The 11,275-nt window shown below is 33.2% G+C and overlaps 1 protein-coding gene across 1 annotated transcript in view; it reads left to right on the top strand.

Annotated features, from left to right (window-relative positions):
- MUT (methylmalonyl CoA mutase) overlaps positions 1-11,275 on the top strand; it is a 28,448-nt gene that overhangs the window by 11,679 nt on the left and 5,494 nt on the right. Inside the window, exons 5-12 of the mRNA XM_004673555.2 lie at positions 244-415; positions 1,657-1,905; positions 2,381-2,492; positions 3,513-3,628; positions 5,434-5,549; positions 6,856-6,987; positions 7,275-7,422; positions 10,199-10,366. Coding sequence (XP_004673612.1) covers positions 244-415; positions 1,657-1,905; positions 2,381-2,492; positions 3,513-3,628; positions 5,434-5,549; positions 6,856-6,987; positions 7,275-7,422; positions 10,199-10,366 — 1,213 coding nt within the window. The remainder of the gene's footprint in view (positions 1-243; positions 416-1,656; positions 1,906-2,380; positions 2,493-3,512; positions 3,629-5,433; positions 5,550-6,855; positions 6,988-7,274; positions 7,423-10,198; positions 10,367-11,275) is intronic.

Genomic DNA, 11,275 nt, shown 5'->3' with positions numbered 1-11,275 from the left:
AAATAACCTCAGTAATATCTTTTCTGTGCATATAACTGTACTTTTATCTCTTTAGTTAAAAGTTACTTAAGTATGCTTTTATTGTAATTCAAAGTAACTTGTTTACAAATAAAACCTGGATATTGACTTCTGATCTGTGTTTAGTATATTTATGTGTGTAGTAAGTTTTATTATGTTATATAACTTTATTTTCTGTTTCATATTGTATATCATCAAATTCTTGGCTTAACATTACTATTTTAGGTTGTCTTTCTTCTGGGGAATTGGGATGAACTTCTATATGGAAATAGCGAAAATGAGAGCTGGGAGACGACTCTGGGCCCACTTAATAGAGAAAATGTTTCATCCCAAAGACTCAAAATCTCTTCTTCTAAGAGCACATTGTCAAACATCAGGATGGTCACTCACTGAACAGGTATACAGACATATAATTTAAAGTGTAGCATTTTAATGAAGTCATATATATTTTACTTTTAGCAACATCACACAATCCAGAAATATATTTAATAACTATCTGCTAATACTTTAAAGTCACAATTATAGTGAAGCACAACACCCATTTAAATTTGTTTTTAGACATATAAACTCATTAAGTTGGCTCCCTCTAGTGGTTAGCAATGTGAACTTACTTAAATCTTAGCGGCTTTTTGTGGAGGGCATAGACTTTTTTGAAAAGAGGCAATGTGATGATAGAGGAGATACAAATAACAATTTAATTAATATTGTCAAATTATTTTAATATTTAAAATGCTAACATAAAGCTGTCAAATTAAAGTTAAAACATACATATTCATTGCAGTCTGCAAACAGACTAACGACTGCTTTCATTTTAAGATAATTTATTTTAACTGAATTTTTATTAAAAATTGTGTGTTGATAGTCTTTTATATGTGCTATAATAAACTATTTTGATTTTAAAAATAACTTAAAGTTACATTGCTTTTATGTTGTTAAAAATGAAAATTGATGGCTCTCAAATGAAAATTGAGGGCACAATGGGCTAACGCACCGCATTATGAAGCTCTCTGAAGCCACTGCAGAATGAGTTCAATCCCTGGCCAGGGAGCTGACCCACATGGTGCAGCAGACCTCTCCTGACCCATCCACTGCTATCTTCAGCAGTGTACTTTGTCAGTCTGCCTGTTCTGCTCTCTACTCTGTCTCTGGTAAATCCTCTCACCCACCACACCTCTGGCCTGTACTCCAGTTCCATAAGCATAAATAAGTAAATCTTTTTAAAGAATGAAAATTGATATGCGCCACATTAAATTCAATTTCGTCTCCCCAAATGGAGAAATATAGATTTCAGAATTGGAAAGAATTGTAATAACCATTTTTGTGTTAACTTCCTCATTTTTACAGTTAAGGAAACAAGTTCAGAAAGGTCCAATGACTTTCCCAAACACAGTGGGAAAAGTAAACTCAACAGATATGTAATATTTCAAAGGTTTATAAGAGACTGTTTTAGTACCTAAATACAGGTTAAATACGTTGACTCTTAAGGCTAGATCATTACTAATTTGTCTACATTTATTGGAGATTCTGAAGCCAAAAAAAAAAAAAGCATATGCAGCAGCTACTTCTTAATAATATCATCTTTTATGGGTACAATATGTATCAACTGTGACTTGTTTTGTTTTTTATTAAATGTCTTAGGATCCCTACAACAATATTATTCGTACTGCAGTAGAAGCAATGGCAGCAGTGTTCGGAGGGACTCAATCTTTGCACACAAATTCTTTTGATGAAGCCTTGGGTTTGCCAACTGTGAAAAGTGCTCGAATCGCCAGGAACACACAAATCATCATTCAAGAAGAATCTGGGATTCCCAAAGTAGCTGACCCTTGGGGAGGTTCATATATGATGGAATCTCTCACAAATGATGTTTATAATGCTGCCTTGAAGGTTACTTTCTTTTTTTTGAAACTTTGCTTTTAGGATTTATAGAAAAATAGAAATTGATAAACTACTGATAGATTTTTACCAAACCCTATAAAATGGGACAAATAAACTTGACTTTAAAGTTTCAAGACTGAAATTTAATTTAAAAATACATTAGTATATACTCATAGAGTTGAGAAAACAGCTATTACTAAGCAACTTACAAATTAAAAAGCAGTGGTTATTTTCTGCTTGCTTTTTTCTTCCCTTGAGTTAGTATGTCTTTTCCTTTTTTCAGAATATATTCGTTAGTTTTCTGTTGCTTTTTAGATAACTTAAAACTCTATTGTTAATTCCTTTATTACGACACATTACATTTACCATTAAAAAAGTATATAATTTATTAATATTAGCAACTATTTAGCTTAAGACATTTATGTAGTTTCTAAAAATATATTCATATCCTCTTTGAGTTTTATTAATCTATGTTTCTTACTAGCTCATTAATGAAATTGAAGAGATGGGTGGAATGGCCAAAGCTGTAGCAGAGGGGATACCTAAACTTCGAATTGAAGAATGTGCTGCCCGAAGACAAGCTAGAATAGATTCTGGTAAGATAATATAAGGTGAAAAAGTGTATATATGAAATCCAGTATTTACAAAGAAATAATTTCAGCTTGAAGATAACATATAGTCAATCATACACAAACAACTGGAAAATGAAGTGGATAAAATAGTTTTGCCTCTATCTTTGTGCTTCTGTATTTTTGTGTGCATGGATACACATAGGGGAACATATGTTCAAAGTATGTGTGAAGGAATGTTCACTATATATGTGTGTGTGTGTGTGTGTGTGTGTGTGTGAATGTATAACTTAAGATTTTTGAAGATGGTATTATTGGTCTTTGTGTTCCTCTTTGGAATATTCATTTATTCTCTTAGTTAACACTTTCGTATTTTTTTTTAAGATTTTATTTATTCATATAGAACTGGGGTACTGGGGTACAGGCCAGGGATGCGGAGGGTGAGAGGATTCACCAGAGACAGGTGGGGAGCAGAACAGGCAGATCGACGAAGTACACTGCTGAGGGGAGCAGCGGGCGGGTCAGGAGAGGTCTGCCACGCCATATGGATCTCCTCTGCGGCAGGCGGGGATCGAACTCATGTAGAAGAGGCTTAAGCTTCTCAGTGCTGTGCTTTAACCCGCTGCACCACCAGGAAATACTTAAAGATATTTTAAAGGTTTTTGTTTGTTTAAAAGTTTCAATAAGAAAGTATTAGAAAAGCTGTTGCATGTTAATCTTCTATCTTATGAATCTTAGATAATGGCTGCTAATACTGTTTTAATTTTGTGTGATAAAAGACAGGTTGTCAGAAACTCTGGAAAGGTATATGGTTTGGGAGATTAATAGAAATCCTCCCTTACAGAGATTGTGATATATACTTATTCTTTCCTCTAACTCTATGCTATATTTGTGTTTACTGATCTATGTTGAAGATTTCTTAAGCGTTAAGAGTACTACTTAAAAATATTAAAGTTATAAGAAAAATAGGAGGTAATCAATTTATTACTTTTAGACAATAATTTGTGAATAGAAGCTATATGTTATTTTCCTCTGGGAAATTAACAGGTTCTGAAGTAATTGTTGGAGTAAATAAGTATCAGTTGGAAAAAGAAGAATCTGTGGATGTTCTGGCAATTGATAATACTTCAGTGCGTAATAAGCAGATTGAAAAACTTAAGAAGGTAATGATAGCTGCTATTTATTGAGTGCTTTCTGTGTTCTGGGCACTAGCTAAGCCCAACATTGTTTTGCTTAATCATTACGACACAAGAGGAAGGTATTATTTCCCAATATTTTAAAGATAAGGAGCCTAAAGAGATTGAGATACTTGGCCTACATAAATAATTGACCAATTAAGACTCAAATCTAGGTTTGTTGACACCAAAAACTCATGCTTTAAATAATATTCTCTGCTTCCATGAAATTTAGATGTTCTTATTAAAACCACACTGTACTAATTATAGTTCCCATAATTTATAGATTAGTGCTAAAGCTTAGTAACTATGTAACTTATTCAAAATTAAAAACAAAATAAACTTCACAATCAGTATTTGAACTCAGGTCTTCACACACTAGTTTATTTCCATTAGGCTGCAGTTTCTGTTGCTACTATGAAATTATTTTCTTTCTGCTTATTTTTTAACTTAAATACATTTGGTTGTACATAATAACTACCACTTACAATAATTATTTTTATTGAAACGAGAACTATTTCTCCATTTTATTCCATTTTCTCAATGAGATGATCCAAAACATATGAAAAAAAATAAATTCTTACTTTTATAATCTTTGTGTAAGAAACTACTTTGGTCTTTTCTGATTTTTGTAACGACTGCTATTTCTAAGACAGAAAACTTGAAATTCCTTAATGTTTTTTCTGTGTTCACTTTGGCTGTGATTACTTAGGGTTTGATTTTATTTCTTCTCAGATCAAATGTTCTTTAAGAACCAGATAGACTTTGCCAGTTAGACTGAATATAGTTAATACCTTTCCCTATGTTCCCCAAGTAACAATTGTACTTGTTAGATGATGTTATTTCCTCTTCGTATTTAATCAAGAGGTAATGATTCCTATTGCATTTGTCATTTTTAAAAAACGTCCTATCTATGATGTAGAGTTTTATTTTCGGTGATCACAAAAGGCTCAATATTTATTATATATGAAAATGTCCTTTTCTATTTTAGACTCTTAGTAGCTCTAAATTCTTATAGCTTGAGTGGTTCCATTTACCACAGCTAATGATAACCTTATTTGGACAAGAAAGAGAAATGTAACACTAGTGATATTTGAGTTAGGTTTTTCCTTAACCTTAAATAAATTTTTGTCCCACTTCCACTTTATAGATACTATGTGATTTTTTTTTTATGGCATCTTGAGTAGTTCATATTTTAGATTCTTGCAGGTGGTGGAAACTTTGGCAGAGCAGAGCTAGAACCTGAGGGATAAAGCATTGATAATGTTTCAATTTTTTTTCAATCTCAGTATTGCACACTGTCTCTTTTCCCTTTATACACTCATCATCATTTTTAAATATACTGAGTAGCAATACATATAGTTATTATTACTAATATATTTTAATTAACAAAGGAAAACCTAAAATGTAACTGAAATATTTTCTAAGTTCCAATTTGTTCTTATTTCTTGTCACTATTTTTGTGTTCCTTTAAAGTTCTTTATATATAATATCTACTTGTTTTCAATGTTTTGCTGTGTTTGAAAAGCTTGACTAGCAAATACTAATAGGGGTGATAGCACTATTATCTATTACTGTGTTTGTTTCTCATTTTTAAGGGATATGCAGAGCGTAGTATTATTTTGGACAGTCCTTAAGTACTTGTTTATTAAATGAGCTATTTAACAAACCGAATGAAATTCAGACATAGGATATATATATTGTAATTTTGATGTTAGGATTGAACAGTTTCCATATGAAACTTATTCTTATCTCTGTTTTTTGTATTCACATAAATTATTCTTTTCCAAAAGGTCAAATCTAGCAGGGATCAAGCTTTGGCTGAACGTTGTCTTGCTGCACTGACTGACTGTGCTGCCAGTGGAAATGGGAACATTCTGGCTCTTGCTGTGGATGCAGCTCGTGCAAGGTGAGGATCTGTAAGTTTGAAGGTTCCCAAATACTAAAAGTTGGGCACTTTAATTTTTGAGAGTGTACTTAAATAAAAGGTTGATCCTATAAACCATGTGTGCCTAAAAGAAAATATTAGAAACCAACATAAATTTGTTTTCTAAAACATCTGTGCATTTAAAACATTTATATGTTTTGAGGGCTTTTGTCTTTCCCTATGACTCAGATACTTGAGGCTATGTTACGAATCCATTTCAGTGATTTGCAGGTTGACATTTGATGTTACTTTCAAATATAGGGAGATGTGGTATTGGATAGTAAGCAAACCTATCCATTGTCTAGAAGTAGACACTATCTCTGTTTTCCATGGCTATACAGACTACTTTGAAAAATCCAGAATAAAGAGTACTTCTTTATGTCATCAGACATGCAGAAATATGAGACATGCAGAAAAGTGAGCAAGCAATGAAAACTTTTTCCCCAGTGTAAAATAATGTCACTAATTATTTTTGTTTTTATTATTTGTTCTTTAATATAATGCTTTTTTTTTTTTGCCATGTTTTTTGAAGTGGTTAAGGCACAGAGTAAACATTTAGTGCTTTTTTTTTAGGGGGGGCCTTGAAAGAAATTGGATGAATTCTTCTACTTAAAATATTCCAGTAATGTCCCACTTCCTTTTAAATTTAAACCTAATCTAATCATGGCTTGCAAGACTGTGTTAGATGTGACTTTTGCCTACCTCTGATGTCATCTCATCCTATTTTCCTCACTATGCTCTACTAATCAGAGACCCTTTTATTTTTAGTAACAAAGTATTTTTCCCTACTTCTCGGAGCCTTTGCATTTACTGTTTCCTTTTTCAAACATGGTTCTCTGCCTATTCCCCATTTTTCTTTTTCATCATTAGGTTTTAATTAAAAAGTTATATCTGATATTTTGTGTTCAGTCATCCCATTACATTTTGCCTACTTTAGGGTATTTGTAATACTATTACCATATCTATAAATTATCAGAAAATATCTGTAGGAATCTTCTTTATCCATTTTCAGATGCTTATCTATTTATAATTTTAGGTCATTTGGTCATTTTTTGGTTAACATTTGAAAAAACAATTACTGTGTGTGAAGGCTCACTCATAAGTATTTTTACTTAGGAGTAATCTGAGGAAAGATGCTTGTATGAATACAGAAAAAAAGCACTGTCATTTAGATTTTTGATAGCCCATTTTTCCTTAGGTAATCAGATTGTCTAATTATGCTGAATATCAATGTAAATATTTTTATTTCAGATAATGCTATTAATATATCCTCCATTTAATATTTCAGATGTACAGTTGGAGAAATCACAGATGCCATGAAAAAGGTATTTGGTGAACATAAAGCTAATGATCGCATGGTGAGTGGAGCCTATCGTCAGGAATTTGGAGAAAGTAAAGAGATATCATCTGCTATCAAGAGGTATTACATGAGGTTTCTTAAAACAGAATTTAGTATTTTACTGTGATATTCTCAGTCTTATAGGCTTATAAACTGTGTAACATTCACACTTTCTTCTGAGGTCAGAGAAGAGGTAAACATCTCCATATGGTGGAGGTATTAATGCCAAATAGAGATATTACAAAATATTAGTAAACAGCACAGATGTTTTTAAATAAATTTGAAATATTTGATGCATGTAAAAATAGTTTTTATAACTGACCTTTGGATAATATATAATTATTCTCACATATTAAAATGTTTCCTAGGGTTCAAAATTTCATGGAACGTGAAGGTCGCAGACCTCGTCTTCTTGTGGCAAAAATGGGACAAGATGGACATGACAGAGGAGCAAAAGTTATTGCTACAGGATTTGCTGATCTCGGTTTTGATGTGGACATAGGTCCTCTATTTCAGGTAACTAAAAATTATTTGGAGAAAGAAGTCACAATTAGAAAAAAATGTTAAATGATAGACCAAGATGATGTTTATAAAATTGTAAGAGAAAAGCGTATTAAAAATTTCCTAATTTATTTTGAAGGCATGTATCCCATTAGTTATGACAGATATGAAAAATAAAATACAATTTATGTTAACGTACTTTTAACTGCTATGCTGTAAAAGTAAAATGTCAAAAAAAGTGAAACTTATGTTAGGCTTCTGAAGCTACAAAATCACATTCAAAAGTGATATTGTTCTCTCTATTGACATGTGACTAATATTTTGTAAGAAAGGTAGCCCACATTAAATAGGTGAATGTTATGAAAGGGAAATCAAGCATCAGAATGGGCTTGACTCATAATTAAATATTCTGTCTTTTATACTCTTTGTCTCTAGTCTCTTTTATACTCTATAGTCTCTAGTAGTATTTTATTTACTCACAGACTTTTAGGCCCAGCTAAGAAAATAATTTGTTGGAAATACATGAGGCTGGAATCTCTATAGAGTAATAAGACATTAGCTCTTCACTTCAAATATAACTTTGGATGAAAAATGCATTGTAAAAACTTTAATAATGCATATTGATCATCTACCTTTTGCCAGTTTGTTAGCTAAATAAGATAGGATTTTTTTTTTCTTCAGGGAGACTATAGATTCCTAGTAGGGAGATTTATCTAACAGTAATAATAGCAGAATAATGACTTATGATTGAAGTTTGAATAAGGTGAGCACCTCACTTGTCTGTGATTTTTTTTTGAACTGTACCTTTCAGAGGTCTGGCGTGCAAGACAAGAAAGGGCATGTTAAAAAGAAGCAACTTGACAGAGCTACACAGTGTGAGACATAGTGCTCAAAGTAACTGCTAAGAAGTTTAATGAGATTAGAATACAGTGGTTGGGTGTAGATGATCAATAGCTTTATATGCCATTCTAAGGAGTTTGGACTTAAACTGAAAGGTGTTCAGGAAGAGTGGCACAATCAAGTATGCTTTAGAAAGCTTATATCTAAGTAAAATAATTTTCTAAAATGTACTGAGGGGAGTTACAACTAACCTATTGAATGACTTACTCAGGCATCTTTTGGATTCATCGCCAAAAGTATAGAATCTTTTGTTTCCATACTAAATGATGAACCTTAAAAAGTGACCAAATTGGCCCTCCCTGGTGGCGCAGTGGGTTAAAGCACAGCACTGAGAAGCTAAAGCCACTTCCGCATGAGTTCGATTCCCACCTGCCCCGGAGGAGACCATATGGCGTGGCAGACCTCTCCTGACCCGCCCGCTGCTCCCCTCAGCAGTGTACTTCCTCCATCTGCCTGTTCTGCTCCCCGCTCTGTCTCTGGTGAAGCCTCTCGCCGCCCCTGCATCTCTGGCCTGTACCCCAGTTCTGTATGCATAAATAAATAAATCTTTAAAAAAAAAAAGTCACCAAATTATTAGATTTGGATAATTTTTTTGTGCTTATAAGTGTTTACTTGTATCTGAGGTGGTCTTACCCTCCTTAAATTATCAGTTCACAGTGAAGGACTTGTAGACATTTATATAGAAAAATTTAAATACAACTGAATTATCAAAGAAATGTCACAGACGCATTGAGAAATTAAATATGATCTTGGGTGATTCAGTATATAATTGGATATTAGGAAATTTTCTTCTATGATTTGGAAAATGGTGAAAAGCAATTAATAAATGAGAACGTTTTCAGTGCCATACCTTCTTTTGTTTATATACTTGTCTGGGTGTTGTAGACACTTAATTGGTGTCTAGGGTTCTCACAATATTGTTTTGGTTCATCTGTTTCTATAAATTCAGTAACTCCTTGGAAAGAAATTCTGGGATTTCCTGGTTTGCCATCTTTCTAGTTTCACTCTTTCCTATTGTATTTTAAGTTACTAAGATTCACTTTTCTCATTAGACTTATTTATTTATTTAATGCTGATTAAAGGGGAGGAACTTTATTTATTTTCATATATTTTTTAAATTTTATACATATTTTATATCATTCTTCATTTTTTTATAATATATGCTTTCTCCTCTCAAGGGTAGTCCCTGTGAAATTCCTCCCACCAATTCACTTTGTGCACCATCATCATAGTCCCTTGTGCTCTTCCCACCCGTTTTGATCCTTCTCTCTCCCCTTCCCCTGCATAATGTCTCTGATTTATAGTTGCCTGTTGATTTTGATTTTTAATTTATTATAATTCCTTTTTCTCCTCCTGACCCTGTATTTGTTTTCTCTACATTTGTTCTATAATTGAAACCATCTGATATATATTTTTTTCTTTCTGGATTAATTCACTGAGCATAATCCCTTCTAGCTTCATCCATGTTGCTGTGAATTTTCATTTCTTTTAATGATTAGCCTATTGCTTATTCATAGATATTATAACAAGTTCCCTTGTACTATATAACTATTCAAAAATTGTTGATAATGATGACAATAGGTGTACTTTTAAAAAATTATGATGAAGAATGATAATGTATTCTTTGTCTTGAAGATTTTGGAGGAAACTATATTTAGGTGTAACTTAAATCAAATATAAATATTATACTGCAGGAAGCAAATGAAGCATTAATATTTATTGTGTCAATTGGACTAATGGCATTTATGATTGGAGAATAATATAGGAAAATTTACATTCATGATTTTAATGCAGATTAATATTAAAGATGTAGTTGATTTAAATAGCAAATACTTTTAAAGCACTTTTCAGAGTAAATAGTGATTTGTCTCTTTACTTCCTAACTCTTTAGACTCCCCGTGAAGTGGCCCAGCAGGCGGTGGATGCAGATGTGCACGCTGTGGGTGTGAGCACGCTTGCTGCTGGTCATAAAACCTTAGTGCCTGAGCTCATCAAGGAACTTAACTCTCTGGGACGACCAGATATTCTTGTCATGTGTGGAGGAGTGATACCACCACAGGTATTTTTTATCTCTTGTTTTTTAATACATTTGTGGAATTCTTGAGTAACCATAGTTTATATGAAGCTTTTAATTTATATTTTTACTAAAGTTAAACTTATTGTAGATTTAGAGCCAAATCATTTTCTAATGATTCTATGAGGTAAATTCTATAAAAAAGGAAATGTTTTCTTTTCAGGCTGTATATAATTTATTGTAAATATTTATTTATGCATACAGAACTGGGGTACAGGCCAGAGGTGGAGGAGGGTGAGAGGATTCACTAGAGACAGAGTGGGGAGCAGAACAGGCAGATCGACTGAAGTACACTGCTGAGGGGAGCAGCAGGCAGGTCAGGAGAGATCTGCCATGCCATGTGGGTCACCCCGAACTCTTGCAGCAGTAGCTGCAGATAGCTTCATAGTGCTGTGCTGTAATTTGCTGCATATAACCTATAACCATATAATTTATTATAATTTAATAATTTATAGTTTCTATGAGAAAATACCTCCCTGCAAAGTGGTGACCTAGGTAGAGATTTATCTTTCCTAGTTAATAAGCATTGATGGAAAAGGCATAAGATTAGTTTGAAAAAAAAAAAAAAAAGGATCTTAGCAGCTGAAGGGCCTCCCTAGGGGTTAAGTCACAGCGCTATTAACTCGAAAGGTCTGAGTTCTGTGCATGGCCAGGGAGCTATACCCCATATGGTGTAGCAGACCTCGGCTGTCTCACCCTCTGTTCCCCTTAGCAGTATATTTCAGTTGCTGTACCTGTACTGACCCCAACTATGTCTCGTGAATCTTCTCATTGACCCCTCCTCCACATCTCTAGCCTACATCTCAGATCATCTACAGAAAAATAAACAAAATATTAAAAATTAAATGACCTTACGGCCCTCCCTGGTGGCCCAGCGGGTTAAAGCACTGCACT

Source organism: Condylura cristata, unplaced genomic scaffold (genome assembly GCF_000260355.1).
Source record: "Condylura cristata isolate star-nosed mole 26May11 unplaced genomic scaffold, ConCri1.0 scaffold00001, whole genome shotgun sequence".
Classification (NCBI taxonomy): Eukaryota; Metazoa; Chordata; class Mammalia; order Eulipotyphla; family Talpidae; genus Condylura; species Condylura cristata.
This window is presented reverse-complemented; position numbering and strand designations above follow the sequence as displayed.